Genomic DNA, 16,832 nt, shown 5'->3' with positions numbered 1-16,832 from the left:
TTTTATTAGTTAAATTCTAAAAGCAAGATTTTAATTAAACTCCAATCCTCAGACCTCAAGCCCTTGACCGATGTTAATTTTAGGTATGTTCTATGCTTAGAGCAATTTATTTCAATTTTCACAGTTAGCTCAATATCTTTTCCAGATTAGCAATCACATCAGCATAGTAAATTGCAGATAGAACATAAACATAAATTGCAGAAGACAAGCCAAGACAAGAGGACACAAGATGTGGCGCTAGCCAAGGACAAACCCCAATGTTGGGAAACCCTTGATCAATTCTTCTTATATGTTCTTCAATAGTTCAACAGAGAGAGAGAGAGAGAGAGAGAGAGAGAGAGAGAGAGAGAGAGAGATAGTACATATACAACAAAAGTCAACACTTTGACTTATCTAAATAAGAGCATAGATCATCTCTAAGAAGATGATACATGAGGTAGCTGAACTTAGTTGAAGACATGCTGCTTCAACTGATTCTCCAAGGTGACTCCATCGCCTTGCTGCACCTATCATTGTGCTTCTCCTCATCATCATGTTGCACCTCACTGTGCTGCATCATGCTGCACCCATCATCACTATGCTGCATCTCATCATGCTTCACTAATCATGACTGTACCCATCATTGTACTGCTGCACTATGCTGAGCTCTTCATTGCACTATGCTGCACCCAAATGCATGCTGCAATACCTCATCATCCTGCTGCTGCAATACCTCATCATTACCATGTTGTCCCATTGCTGCACCAATGTCCAGCAATACTGATCTACACCATGCTGCACTGTACATCATGCTATGCATTGCTGCTCCTATGTGCACTATGTTGCACTGTACAACATGTACTCATTGTTGTCCCATGTACCATTGCTGCACCAAGTATCATGGCTGTTATGATTGTGTTCTGGTTAGGGCATCATTGTGGCCCACGTCAGCCCTAAAACATACCCAATCAAGCCTCCAACTTGGCTCCCACAGGTTGCTCAACAAATTGATCCAAATTTGGTCACAACAATGATCCAACACACCACACAAATAGCTACTCCAAGTCTGCTTTGCTTCTTTTGTGATAGTGACTAGTTAGGGCACCTCAGACTGTTGCAACAACCCTCAAACAGTCACCCAAACAACCTTTAATCTCTGCGGCCTACCCTAGTGTGAACCCTTTGCCTCCACGCTGAAGATTAGGGCACAACATGACCTCAAAAGAACCCACGTGATCCCTTGTTGTGGTGGTATGGCCTACGGCCTACCACACAGCCTTGCTGTAGCTTAGAACCTCCTCCAAAATGTGCCCAAACAGTCACCCAATTACTAACGTTTCACTCCTCCTCTACTTGGCCTAGCAGCCTGCCCTCTCGACCCTAGAAACAACCTCTCGGATCTGTCTCAGCCTTAAGACAGTCACCAAATGCACCTCGACCTCCTGAAGCAACAATCTGGTCACCTGAAATGGCCTGCGGCTAGGGCATCATAGGCCTGCGGCTAGGGCATCATAGACCTGCGGCTAGGGCAGGATAGACTTGCATATGGGGAAGTGTATATAGGCCTCCTTCACTGTGTTATATCTCCATGCTTGGACTGCGGCTAGGCATCCTTTAGGCAACGTATAGAAGTAAGGATCTCCTCTCTTAGACCGCCGCCAGACTGAGACTAGGGCTCCTTGTTTAGCCTCCTGTCCTCCAACATTTAGGGCTTCATCCTCCTAGATTTCTCTTCCACTAAAACCCAAAAACAAGTGGAGAGAAATCAAGAGTGAAGTGTGTGTCCAAATGACTTGCAAAGCACTTGTATTTATACCAAAACGTGGAGCACAAGAGGGGGCAATTTAGTTGTTGGTCGACCTTGACAAATTGCCCCATAACACTTAAATTCATATCTTCATGAATACTTGTCGGAATTGGATGATGTTTAGATCAATTCTACACCTTTTGATGAGAAGAGTCCAAGAAAAATATCAGCTGCCATAAATAACATGACCCACATGGAGTTTGGCCCTAGTTGCCAATTTTAACAACCAAAAATTCAGATCTCACAGTGAGGAGTCAATAGAGGTGGAGGGTCCTTAGATGTCTATACAATCAACTTAAGTTGGAGGTTAATTTTAGTAATGCATGTAAGATTTCCCAAAGTAGCTTGCAAATGCTTGAATAGTGAGGTGAAATGAAATTTGATGTCCACAACAACTTTGCAAAAGAAACTCTTAACTTGAGAAAATGAAAGACAACTTGCTTGACATTAAAGTAAATGATTGCCTTAAACATTAAATTTACCCAATACACAATGCTCCAAATATACTCAAAATGGAAATGTGGCACAACCATAAAGCATGAATGATTTAGACATTAGCCAAGCCAAGTATGTCAAAGTTTGCTAAAACAAAATAATGAAGATGCTTGCACAAAGTGAGAGTAAATTGTTTTGTAAAGGAAAATGTAAATTTGAGACTTGTAGCAACAATTGTAAATGGTGCAAGTTTAAAGAACTTTAGCAAACTTGAAGAAAGTAAATGAGATGTGTGGCTATGTTGATTACCAATTTAGAGCATGCATGTGGTGTGATGTAAAAAAAAATGGAAATGTTAGAGCCAACAAGTCAATCCAACCACAAGTTCTCTCTCAAAGTGGAGAGATAGGGATGCCAATGGGTAAAACCCATGCTCCCACAAAAGAAAATTTTTGTTACTATGGTTTATAATGATGGTTAGGGCCTCTTAGAGGGCTGCCCAAAAGGTTGATGGGAACAATACAATAATAGCTCTTTGAATAACAATGAATTCCCCACAAGAATGGGAGCCTCAAGAGAGAAGAAGAGGCATTACAATTAGAAATTAGAAGCTCCAAAGTGATGCATGGCCTAGCTTCTTCCACAAGCACTCCTTATGCCCACAACCTCCTTGGAAATGAATCTTTGGAGCTTTAGAGAACCTACAAGGAAAAATGTTAGAGCTGCAAAACTAAAACCAAAGTTAGTGTGAAAAGAGGGCATGTAAGTGAGTGATAATGCTACAAAATGATATACAAAAACTAAATCAAGTGATGGGAAAAAACCCCATCACTTGTCTAGCTTATGAAAAGCTCTTGACTAGCTAGATAAGAAATGAAAGCACAAGAGTAAAAGATGAAGATTTGCTTGAAATAATTGACTTAAGCACAAACTATGTCAAAAGGATCCCTGCAAAACCAACACTTTCGAAAGATAAGCTTATAAGATTCAAATAACGATAGGAGCTCCTTGAAGGCAATGCCAAGAGTGGGTTGGTCTCTTAAAGACTTCCCCTCACGCTTGCTACTCAATCCAAAATGTCCTCTACAAAACTTCAAAGTACATTAGCTCATATGGATTAAATCAATAGACAATGGCAAGAAAACTCTAGAATTTGTATGAAAATAGATAGATTTGTCTAGCCTAGAGCATATCAATAAACCAATTGTAAACATAAGATAGTTGTATATTCACAACTCTATAAAAGCATATGAGAAAATACAAGATAAAACATAAGTAGAGAATTATACCATCATTGAATCAAGCACATGCTCCAAGAGAGAAACACCCATGAATGAATCCCAAAGACTTTTTATTCGTATGAAGCACAAGTGTACATAGGAGTAGAGTCTCCCCAAACACAATAGCTAGTACAAAAACATCATAGAATGAGAACCCAATGGGTGTCTTTATACAAATTTGTGAGGAAATCCCATTGAAAATGCATCAACAAGTGGCAAATAATGATAATCCCAAAGCTGGTCAAGTTCCTCCAAGTGGCAATGCCACTGTGAAGTGTGGAAATCAAACCGCTGTGAATACCTTTTGCTAGCTTGTGCGTACATCCTCACTGTTGCCATGTGTATGAATGTTAAGTGGGCTAGCGTGAACCTTTGAATTTAGCATGTGGCTTTTATCAAACTTATGAGTAGACTATAGTTATGTGTGGGGACCCTACAACCTTTTAAAATTTTTCACCTTGGACTTTAATAACATTTGATTGGAATTAAATCGAAGTTACTTTTAAACATTTTGTTGCCTCAACATTTGCTTGTACGTACTATTGCATTTGGTGGGCCATCTTATGCTAGTTGACTTGGCTTTGGCTTTTGACTTTGGTTGTACCTTATGTAGTGGGCCCCACATGGCTGCCACATCATCTTTTGCTTCTCCACATAATTTCCATGTCAAAATTTGACTTATTTTGACTTTGGAAAAATTTCTAAATTTTTCAAATTATTCATTTTTAAAAATTTTCCCTCATTTTTTCCACAAACATTCAAAAAATTGGCTTTTGAGGGACTATAAATCATTTTTTGACCCTCAAAGCGGGTCCTAGTATATTGCTGGGCCTTTGAAGATGAATTTCAAGTAGTCACATGCCCGAGACATTTCCGAAAACCACTTATTTATATAATTACATAGAAATTAATTAAAAAGTCTTGTTTTGCATGAAATTTTTAATTATTAAAAAATCCTACTTAGACCTAGTCATGCAGTGAGTGAAAAAACCTAGAAAATTTTTTGCCGCTAAAAAGCAGGAATAATTAACCAATTAAAAAAAACACTCCAATGTGTACTCACTTGCTAATCGAGTCCCAAGGCCCTAGGCTTGTTACATGGCTTTATTCACCATGCTAGTGACATTTATACAATATCTGCGTAGGGCCACGGAATCTGAGGGCTAATGAAGAAAATGAGAAGAAGCAGAGTTGAAAAACTCTGGTGATATGATGATCTTTGATGGTACAAGCAGCCTTTGGTACATCTTTGAGCATGGACTCTTCAAAAAATCTTTAAGTGCCACTCCAGTGGTCAACATTTGGCTCCATATGGGGATGCATGCTAGATAGGAAGTGATAGTATGCAAGAACTTGGAATTTGCATCCATCAACAAAAGACATATATCAACAACATCCATTTAAAATATCATCATATGAAATCAAGTATAGAAATGAAGAAATGGAAATTTATTCTAAGAGCATAAATCTATTCATGAAATGAAACTACTTAACCAAAATGACAAAGGATAGGGTTAGAAATACAATACAAGAGATGCCCCATGGCATCATATGTCTTCGGGGAAATCCATCTTGAGAACATGCTTACTCACAGGTAGATCCATGGGCTGCTTTTCTGATGTTCCTTGTCCAATTCTGAATATCTTAGGACTTTGATCCATCCCAACACTGTGTTGGACATTGTCATCAGATTTACCAAATCCTTTCCGCTTTTTTCTTTTCTTCTTAATAGATTGTGATGTTGATGTTGATGTGATCAAAGTAGACCTTTCTGCCCGATCTTGAAGATGCTTAGATGGAAAATTTGAAGTATCCAAGGCATCCGTGACCTGCCTTTCTCCATTCCGCATCTTCTCTGACATGGGTGATGGATCAGTCTCATAAGTAGAAACCTGATTCCCCTCAATTTCCTTGCTATCCAAGTCACCTTCAATTAGCCATTTTTCAATGCAATAAATGACCTCCTCATAATAAGATGAAGCTTGCTTTAGTGGATTGGGAGGCTTATGATCTATTTCTTTGTTCTTTTCCCATTCGTAAAATAAGCCTTCAAAGTTTTTTTCTCCCTCAACCTTGAGCGATAAGACTCGGGAGTGGTTGGTTATTCACATCAATACTTGTTTAGCAATGTTCCTTAGTCCCAATTATTCTTCAAAGGACCTTATTAGATTGTGTATGAAGTTCTTTATAGTGATTGAGAACTAGGAGGCGACTTCCCTCCATTCTTAGGTCTTGGCTCACAGTTCTAGTTCCCCTTGACATGCTCCTTCAATCTTGTGTTGCTGAATGGCGTGTCTTCTCCTTCTTTTTAGACTTGCTTTTATAACTTTTCATTGAGCTAAATGTCTAACCTTAATCTCCAAAGTGATTGATAGTCGAGATTAGATCTTGCCTCCCTTTAGGTCAAGGGTTGAGATTAAAACATAATTAGTAATTTACTTTTTTATAATGTTCTTTAGTTCAATTAGCCAACATAACATATATGTTCTTTTCCTAAGTTATACTTAGGCTAAGTTACAAATGCAACTTGCTCACACTAGAGCAAATGTCCAAGTAGACTTTGGGCGACTTCTGCACGCCTAGACACTTAGGCTTGTCCAAAAGTACCCGTTCAAGCTACAATCATCAACACTCACACTTAGCAAGGAAGGTACTTTTTCCCCCTAGAAGTGTCTTCAATCCTAGAACTGCATTTGTTGCCATTGTTGCTTCCTCTATATTGGAAGCCTTTCCTGCCACCTAGTCTAGAATACATCTTGGAAGTTCTACTCCTCATGGCCTAGTTCCTAAAAGCCTCCTACTCTTGAACCTCTTATAAGGTCATCTCATAATAGAAGAACTTCTTGACAGATTTGGAGGAATCTTTTGACTGCTCCTCACATGAACTTGAAGGTTGACACCCTCTAAACTTCTCAATCTTCGGAGCTTTCTGCTCCTTGACCTTTGTCACTGCTCTATGTCGTGACATTGCTCAAATAATATGGTCCTTTAGCCTATACAACTTGCTCGCTTTAACTCCAATGACATGTCCCTCATTAGAGCTAGTCCCCTTGGGTCTAATTAGTGCCTTTCCATCCTAGGATGCCACACGAAACCCTTTCTTCTCCATCATATACTAGGAGTAGACTCCATTTGAGTTTTGGCACCCATTGCATGTGTTTCACTTCCATCTTGCCTCCCGACTCAAGTTGAAATACCACTGTTCCAACCTCTTTTATTGCATGTTTGGCACCTCACCAAACTCTACATGCAATTTTGAGTGCCACTCAGTCAAGTTGTTGAATTGTTTCAGTGCTCTTGTGATATGTCTTGTGGCTCCATTGTCTTGGTAATGTGCTTGAGCCTTGAGGTAAGGTAGGAAACAAGTGTGAACTCGGTTTCAAACTTCCTAGCAAACTCCTCCTGAGCTTCTCTAAAGGTAGCTACAGTTTGTTGCATGCCCTTTCACCCTTTCTTCCTCCCTGGACATTGTGAAGCATAGCGTCTCATCCTATGTCAGGAAAAACACTTCACCTTAGTCAAGTCCTCCTTTTTCTTGGGTTGTGAGGTTGACTCCTAACCCCTGCTACTTGAACCTTTGCTCCTCGTTACCTGACTGGAAAGAAATATTCTCATCAGCCCAACTCTTCTGTTTGCCTCTAGACAGATATTTCTCCCAGATCTCCTCCTGCGTGAGGTCATCTCACAGTGTGTTCCAATTTGGTAGCTTTTCTCTTGCTAGAACACCTGTCATAAAGGTAGCCCAAGGTTTTGAGAACCTGCTTAGGGCTGTCCTTGCAAACTCCTCATCTAGCACAATAACCCAACAACTCCAATCTCATCTCAAACTTGCTAAATCCTAGTGAGCTATGTTGCCACTATGTCTGATTCAGTCATCTTGGTGTTCTTGAGCTTCTCCCTCAACACCATTTTTCATTCTAATTATCATTATAATATAGATTCATTAGAGTGGTCCGCATCTCATGGGCACTATTCCCCCTTTATATGTGAGGGATCACATGATCCCTCATCTCATCCATGATGATATGTCTGCCTTTCATATCTTTTGATTTGTGAGCTGCTAGGTATGTAGCTTCTATAGGAGTTGTAACCTGGGTGTTAACAAAATCTCATAGGTCGTTCTCCATGAGAACCAATGCTAATCTCTCCTTCCATGGATTGAAGTTGTAAGTGCCATCCAACATGTCCTCAAATATTAGACAGGTTGTTGCTATCTTGAAATTGGAAAATCAACTGAAAAATTCTGATTGTTACACCTTGATTTATATGGTCTCCCTCTCTCCCTCTGAGGATTGTCTTTCGTCAATAACTCTAGGTTTCGTCTACTCACGTCTTGTGACTTATCACTGTCTTGGCTAGCTCATGCCATATCGCCCTGCTAATTTTTTGTGCCTCGATCATCGACCCTCTCCCTACCAGACCCCCTATGCTCATTGGATCTAGTTTGTTGACCCGGTCTTTTAACTTGAGCACGTTGCTACATAGCCTTGCGACTATAACCCTGCATGCTTACTAGTTGGGCTTGTATGTTAACCTTTGCGCAACCCCCTGCCACAATCAGATCTTGTGGCGACTGTCTCTCTCCCTTCGGTGGTTGAGCCCTTGCCCAATTTGTTGGCATGTCGTTGCTTTTCTTGCTTCTACACTTCAACGACTCTCCTTATATGCCTTGAGTCTCAACTTCTAGGTAGTGGCTTGTGCCATCTCTTGGATCAACGTCTCCTCACTTTGCGGGTTCTTTCCTATTGATGATCCATTGTAACCTTGTAATGTGACCAATTTTACATTTATCATTATCAACAATTTATCTTTGAGGGTCTAAAATTTAAATTATCAGCAATGTCGGGGAAAATATCTGAAATTATTGGAAATTTTGTAGCTGTTTCCTTGGTCAAAAGTAGTCGTTGAATGATGGATCTCTCTATTTAACTTGGGGCCATGATCTGATTCTTCATCTCGTCCTGACGATGAACCACACTTGTTGGTTCGAAATGCGTCGACAAATGAATTTCGATGTGATTATTGTCGAAAACCATCTTAATAATCTTGATATTCAACAATTATTGGAAATTATCGGGAAACTTCAGAAAATAGAAAAATAATCATTTTAAGATTGGTTGACCAAAAAATACATAAAATATTCAAATTTTGAAAAGAACATATAATTCATGTGCATCCATATGAATCCAAATTATTATACATAAATATGCAAAATTTCTCATGTATATAGCAAGGGTGCACATAACCAAAATATCATCGAGTGCAAGCCATCTCTAAATAAAAAAAGATACAATAGAGAGGCTCTAAATGGCCTTTGAAATCGAAGAAAATCATGCTACAACAAATAGCTACATAACATCAAAATCATTGCTTATACTGGGATCCTCATCAAGATCATTCTTTGAGCATTAAAATAGATAGAAAAAACTTAACATCCTAATCAATCATTTTGCTCGAGTGAAGTGTACTTTTTCTAGGGTCATGAATAATTGATTGAAGTGTACAATTTTATTAGGGTCATGAAGGAGGAGCTCAATAGTCAATGCCACCAACATCAAGATACATAGAGGGCTTGGTGATTTTGATTAAATGTTAGTTCCATAGCTTCGTACATCAGAGAAGGTAGTAGAAACGTTGCAGTCCCGCCATTCTTGAAATTTTAAAAACTGTTAAGTCTGCTGGATTTTGAATGGGATCTAAAATTCTACTTTCTCCATATGAAATCCAATGAGGTCGAAGCCACTCTCAAACATCCTGAGTCAATTAATGGTAATGTTAAAAATTTAAGTAAAAGGCTGAAAATGAAAGATAAAGGAAAATGTCACTTTTACTATAAGAATTTAATATTACTATTAACTACTAGATTATATATTTCAAGAGGTGAATCATGGGAAATGAAAACAATATATTTTCTCTTGTTTTCTTGATGGCAATAGTCAAAGTATCCTCAGAGCTCAATCCCCTAACTCACTTTTAAAAAATTAGCGTAGAAAAAAAAGTCAATAAGTTGAAATTGATAGAGACAAGGCGATAATTTCGAAATTATCACAATAATTTTTCCCCCATTTTTTTTAATGTGGTTCACAGACACTAAGTGGCCGCTACATCCACGTGAAAATCCAGGTAGATCAACACAAAGGGATCTACCCGCCGACCAAACTAGCAAGGTCTAACCCCAAGGGCATCGAGGAGATTTGACCTTGTGACCTCTCGATAGGCGAGGTACTTAACAACATGAGCTCGACCAACTGAGCTATCCCTTGGCGTAAAATTATCACAATAATTACTTAAATTATCATGATAAGTTGAAATATTGTGATAATTAATGCCGATATTATTGTCGAGGTTGGTTTTGCAATATTATCCCGATAATTTTGATAATATTGTGATAAGTGCAACACTGACTATGACCATTGTTTGCTTGTCTCGGCTATTGGCTCTATTGCGGGCCCTTGGTATCCTTAGTGGCCACTCCTCGAGCCTTGAATTTCCACTTGCTCAAATCGATCCACAGATTGGCTTCTTCGTGTCACACAGTCATCTTGGACTGATCACTAGGTCCATGGTCTCTGCATGCACGTCTATCGCGACTTCTGTCTGCTCTGTCTAGCCCCTGATAATGTTGTGGTGTTTTCCGTTGTGGCCGATGTAGCGATTGGTGTTTGCCTTGGTGACTTCTCTTTTTGTGCTTACACCTTGTCTACACCCTACACCCCCCCTCCTCCCCGACGACCCAGTATGATGTCTCTGCCACTCCTTGCAGCCAATATGTCTAACAACCCACTGAGGACTATCGACGCTCTTTTTTTTCCTTAGTTTTTATTTTATTTTTGTCTACCATTTGGTCTATCATACAATTTTTAGACTTGGTCGTGGTACTTAGCCAAATTTAAATTTGGCTGCTCCTGCAATAAAATAATTTTGTGATCATACAATGGTATGAATTTGCGTGGCTAAGAACCTTTCTGCATTAAATTTTTTCACTTCATACGATTGTGGCCGAACTTGGCACCTTGAGATCGGTTCTCAGAGATTATTGCTCTGATACCATGTTAATTCCCCTGTGAACTTAGCATTAGGCAAACCATTAACCTAGCATATTACAAATCTACTGAATTAATGCACAACTAGGTTCTTAACATTAATTAGTGGAAGCGATAACACAACCAATTTTAAAAAAATGACAACAAATTTTGCCCAATCAAATCGGTTCATCATTAAAATATTCAGAATCTACTTTAGTTGTTCAAACTCGCTGATTTGGATCTCTTTGATGCCCCCCTTCGTTGGACCCAACACATTAGAGTATTACACTCTTCACTAAGATGTCTCTCTCAATCTTGTGCTGTTGTACAATGTGATCTCTCCTTCTCCTTAGCCCCGCTTTTATAATTTTTCGTTGAACTAAATCCCTAACCGTAATCTCCAAAGTGATTGACGGCTGAGATTAGATCTTGCTTCACTTGAGATCAAAGACTGAGATTACAACATAATTACTAAAGTAAGTAATTTACTTTTTATATTGTTTCTTTAGCTCAATTAGCCAACACAACAATTATGCGCTTTTCCTAAGTTAGATTTAGGTTAAGTTACAAATGCAGCTTGTTCACAGTAGAGCAAGTGTCTAAGGAGACTTTGGGCGACCTCCTCTGCATGCCTGGACACTTGGGCGTGTGTAGAATTACCTGCTTGAGCTACAAACATCAACATAAAAGCTAGATGAAGATGTCATGGCCTGCTGGAGCTGCTGGCCAAGGACAAGTGTGGAACCACACTTTACAGAACCATGATTGAATGACTCTCGAGTCTCAACTGTTTCAAAGAAGAAATCCTGAATTTTTGGGATTCAACCAGCGTGGGGTAGCCCAGAGTTTTATGAGTAAATCAAAAGTGCGAAACTGTCCTAATGTTCATACCTTCTGGGAACTTAATTTTAATACAAAGTTTAGGGTTCAGTGACAATGATTGCCCATTCTTCAAATGATTTTGATTGCCTACAGGAGTTACATGAAATTCAGGTTTATTCAATACTGAGGCACTTAACCTTTTGGTAAAGGCCGAGTTATCAATTTGTTGTAGGAGTTGATGTTTGGGGTCTTCATCTTCATTGTTTACAATTCTGAAAATGAGGATTAAAAAAACCTCTAGATGTGAATAGTTGCCAAGGAGCTTCTACATGACATCATCCAAAAAAGTATAAAGCCTTTAAGTTGAAGTGCTGATGTGATTTGATGCCATGGAATTTACCATTGGAATTTGCTGTCATATATTTACGACAATCTGCTTATCAGTCTTTTGATTTTGCAGTTTAATGTTCATTCATCAGTTGTTTTTTTTACTTGAGTTGTTTTTGTTACCCATTCTTGCTGCTAGCAACCTAAACCATTGTAATGTGGGATAAGAAAACAATAAACGTAGTTAAATATATGTCATAGAGCTTGGTGCAATGCATCTTGTGGTTGAGTATGCAGTCATTAACAGAAGACTGTTACACAAGAAAAACCATGCAATGTTGTTCCTATGGCAACTACCAAGTCAATATGGGTGAAAACAAAAATGATATAGCTGCTAGTTGTAATACACTAGACCAATAATATATCTCATTATTTCCGAGAGTGTGCATTTTGTATTGGGTCACATTGTCACATATGTATAACCAGCAGAGCTCTTTGTTATTTTGTTTATACAAATATACCAAAATATGATTGCAATTATACTATGTTGCACGAAACTTCTAGGAACCTCACGTTTTGGGACGTAACCATACCCGAAACTCCGAAACTCGGCTGAAACTTGACCATCATGTAATCATATATGAGAGTTAATATAGATTTGGTTTTCCTTCTAAATTGTTATCTATGGGTCATATTCCCTTTTTTCTTGAAAGATAATGTGTTATTCACTTATAAATTTCTTTATATATATATATATATATAACATATATGATGTTTCGGCTGACGTTTCGACCGACTTTTCCATTTTTGGGAGGTGATGTTTCTAAATGTACCCATTTCAGAAACTCTGAAAGTTGAAACTTTTCGATGCTTCGTGTAACTTAGTTGCAATAACTTACCATGGGTTGACATCCATGAGAGGTGTTTCATTTTCTTTTGGACATGCAGAGGTGAACAAAGGGTTTTTACCATTCGCCTACCAGTTGAAGAGGTCATTTGAAATATGTCAAAATCCATCAGGACTTAAATTCCTAAACACTAGTGCAAAACTCTCATGCCATAGAGTTACGTTTCATTTCAAGTCTTGTCAATTTCAAATAAAAATCAGAATTTGAACATCAAATACTCGATAGTAATAATATATATAACAAGCACTGGATAATAATAAAGATCAATAATCTTATTATTCCTTACAGTGTACATTTTGTTTTGTGTCACGTGTAATCATCAGAGCTCTAAATATTAAGTTTTTCAAAGCAGGTTGGGATACTGAGTGTGCAAATGAAACTTACCGCCAACAAGTCGAGGTTTTGACACAGCAGCAGGTAAATTTTTTTCCAAAGCAAATTTCCACTCTTCTTAAATCTGGTGATTATGTAAAAAATAATATCCTGTTTCATGATGTTGGTGCAGCTATTGCAAGATCAACTTGAATGGGACTCTGAAAATGAAGCAGGTTTAGACGCTGATGGGTAAGGGTCCTTTGTCTACTCAATACAAATTTTTTTGTCTGTTTCTTTTGCCGTGTCTTTATGATAGTAGTCTAAAATACTTGAGCTTGATTGTAATTCATCAAATTCTATGCTTTCTTTTTGTTCTTCCAAACAGGTTTGAGGCTAAAAGATCACTTAAGAACAAAATGAAAAAGAAGCTGAAACGGACAAAGTTCAAGTCTCTTAAGAGGCGCAATTTGGATTCCAGAAAGGATGACAATGGTGAGAACCAAGCAAACAACAAATCAAGTCTCGAGTATGAGAACAGCTCTGAGAGTGATGAACTCCCTGCTGGTACTTTTTCAAAGCAGAAACGCAAAGCTCTCAGGTTATTTGAAGATGAAATACTTCAAAACAGACACTCAAAGAAGCTTAAGAGGCAACATGCAAATTCAGACTTGGCATTGGATAGAACCAAACGACATGCTCAATTTATGGATGTTGATATTGATAGTGATGGTCTAGAGACAACATTGAATGAATTTTCTAGCCCTGGAAGCAAAAGAAGTGGCAAGATTTCAATCACAGGAATCCCTGCTAAGAAGGTGTCTATAATAAAGCTAGATAAGAAAAAGAAAAAGGGCACACGGAAATCTAGAGACCATATTCCTTCTCCTGATCCATGGGCAACATCTGAGGATGCTATTTTATGTGCCATAGTCCATGAGTATGGTATTAATTGGGAACTAGCAAGTGATACTCTTTATGGCATATCAAGTGGTGGGTTTTATAGAGGCAGGTACCGTCATCCTGTTCATTGTCGTGAAAGGTTCGGAGAACTCTTTCTTAGTAATATTTCATCAGCCACCACTGATCCAAACAGTGAGAAAACTAATTCATCTGCCAAGACACTATTAAGAGTGACAGAGGTAATTAATATTCAAATATTTTGTTGACCCATGCCATCTTTAACTTGTTAGTAAGGTTTGAATGACATTTTCAGCAATATGTCTTTAGCTTGGACTTTTTCTAACATCCTGAATCATGTTACAGGAGCATGTAAAAAAATTGCTAGACGTGGTGCAAGAGCTGCCTGATACTGACTGGCTGTTACAGAGACATTTTGTAGCAGTGCTCTCTGCTGTCTCTCAGTTTAGGAATGCATTTGGCCGTACTAGAACCCACAATGCCTTCCCTCCAAATAGTTTATCTGTTTATTCTGGTGGTTTCTCAACTTCTGTGTTAAATCACCCTTCCCATACATTAAATGTAGATCTGGGAATTTTAAATGTGGGTAATGCAAATAGAAATTCTGAACTAGTTGCAGCAGCACTATTTGGGTCAAGTCAAGTAAAGGAAGATAAACCATGCGAAGCAGCTAGCATTTCAGATCAGGGCACATCTTTACAAAAAACAACTAGAGAGGAGGAAAGTGCCCCAGTAACTGGTGAACAATTGGTATTAAGTCTGGAATTTCCTCAGATTCCAGGTGAACTTGATGAACCTCCTTTCCCAAAGTATATTACTGTTGTTGTGCAAGGGGCAGATGTACATCCTGCACCACCAAATACTTCCAGCAACTTCATCCGTGAACTTGGTTGTGGTTTTACTGGAACTTGTATTAGGTAAGCTTATATTTAAATCTTGTGTACCTATCATTTATTTCATGATTGTAGATGGGTTATATGCTTTTGGATACTTTTTAAATTCGTGGTTTTAAAACACCTCATTTTGACAATGAAAATTGATTAATAGTGTTATTTAATGAATGCAGGAACACTGACGAAATGGTTTTGGAGGTGGGGAATGCAGCTTTTCCTTCCAGTGGGACCATGGATATTTCTGGGACCAAGCCACAAAGTTTAGGGAAACATCAACCTGCAACAGATCTGACCATGCCTCCAAAGTCTAAGCAACCTCGCCTCTTGGATTTGAATCAGGGGTTCTTGGAGACTGATGCAGGAATGCAGGATTCTACTGGACCAGATGATGATGTTGAAGGGACTGAAACAACAATGCCAACTGACAATATATGTTTAAATTCTGAGATGCTAGTTCATTTGAGTTCTATCTTAGAAAACTTAGAATCGACAACTTTTAATGGACCTGAAGAGGATATCTTTAGGCTAGGCACCATCTGCGAAGATTCTTTTGAGCAATTGTATGATACTGAAGTAATTCCACACCAGTATGACCCTGATTTTACTTCTAATTGCTGCGGCTTGGGAAATTTTTCAGATAGTAGTGTGTCGATGAATTATTTTGTAGTACCTTATGATGTTTAATTCACACAAGTTACAGAATGGTGGATGTTAATAGGTTATTATAATGCATTCTGTCATTAAGATCTTTAAAGGCAGATAGTCACCATGACGAGTTTTTCCGTTCAGTGATCAGAAATACAGATGGTATCTGAGAAGATGTCAGAAAGAAAATATTACTCGGGGCAGTGATTGTATGTATAGTCTGGACCTTGTAAATGTAATCTGATGCATTTGTAAACTGAGAAGGTGCAAGGCAGATGACCATTATTACCTTATTTTGCTATCTTATTACCACAATAAAGGACGATGCTAAGGTTGTCAATGAGTAATTTGTTGGTCGCGTTATCCATTTTATTATCTGATTGGCTCAGCCCAGACCTTTTCGGGTTGGAATGTCAGATTGTAATATATTTCATGGGAGGTGGTTAATGCTGTACAACGGCTTCTGTTTTTATGTGCTGCGAAGCAAGTTGAGAATTTGTGGCAACTAAATGTTACACTATTCATACATCTGAATTTTCTCTTGTGATGAGAATGCAATTTTGTTATTTCGGCAAGATTAGAGATCTCTTTTACCTTTTCTCTGTCTCTATTTCCATCCTTTTTTTATTTGGAAAAAAATATTACATTTAATAGAGCTATCTGTTGCTTACAGTTTTGAGATCGCATGATTTTCTGGTTGTATTTTCTGGAAAAACCCAAGTAGCTAAACAAACGAAACACGTGTAAATGAATAAAACAATAGTTAGATAACGAATCTAGACGGCGCCCCACTTAATGGACCATGGTTGTCTCAAAATGAAGTAAAAGTCGACACGAATAAAAGTTGATGATTTCCTTCTTGAGCATTTTTGCCCCTGCCCCTGCTTCTGCTGGTTCCTGACGTATCAATTTCTGCTTCTGCTGGTTCCTGACGTATCAATTTCTGCTTGCCATTACTGTCCACCCTGGACAATTTGCGGAAAATGTAATAAATGTTGAAAGGCGCTTGATTATGTTTTCTGTGATTCAGACACTTGTTCGAAATAAAGTAACTTGGAGTTGGGTTTGGTAATTGCAATGCATTAATTTTAATTACACGGTATAAGGTGTAATCCCACCGAAAACTGTTAAAACGACACGTATGCAAGGTGTAGAACCAACTTTCAGACAGGTTGCTGGATTGTGTATCAGTGTTAATGGAAATGGGTATGCCTTTGTTAATATGTCTTTGTTCAGAGGACGGAAAATGTGGAAATTTGAGCTTATTCAGGTACAGTAGCGTTTTTACCATTATTGCCTCTATTCTATAAATAATACATGAATTGATTGTGTTTATGTTGTATTTATTATCGAGAGTTTATTTGATAGACATTGTTCAAAATCCTTATTAATAGCATAAATAACTACGAATATGAAGATGAGCCTACCTAAATCTGTCTTCAATAGTTTTATTAGCATGGCTTTATGTATTTGTTAAC

General features: G+C 38.3%; 1 protein-coding gene across 3 annotated transcripts in view; it reads left to right on the top strand.

The window, feature by feature from the left end:
* PIE1 (SNF2 domain-containing protein / helicase domain-containing protein) overlaps positions 1-15,882 on the top strand; it is a 134,702-nt gene extending 118,820 nt beyond the window's left edge. For all 3 annotated transcript variants that reach the window (XM_089417712.1, XM_089417710.1, XM_089417711.1), the window contains 5 exons: positions 12,936-13,000; positions 13,089-13,147; positions 13,284-14,037; positions 14,162-14,733; positions 14,883-15,882. In XM_089417712.1, the coding sequence (XP_089273838.1) occupies positions 12,936-13,000; positions 13,089-13,147; positions 13,284-14,037; positions 14,162-14,733; positions 14,883-15,393 (1,961 nt within the window). In that variant the 3' untranslated portion in view covers positions 15,394-15,882. The remainder of the gene's footprint in view (positions 1-12,935; positions 13,001-13,088; positions 13,148-13,283; positions 14,038-14,161; positions 14,734-14,882) is intronic.
* The last annotated feature ends 950 nt before the right edge of the window (positions 15,883-16,832 follow it).

This window comes from Pinus tabuliformis, chromosome 3_2 (genome assembly GCF_031772625.1).
Source record: "Pinus tabuliformis cultivar Carrire ecotype Pingquan chromosome 3_2, CPIR1, whole genome shotgun sequence".
NCBI lineage: Eukaryota > Viridiplantae > Streptophyta > Pinopsida > Pinales > Pinaceae > Pinus > Pinus tabuliformis.
This window is presented reverse-complemented; position numbering and strand designations above follow the sequence as displayed.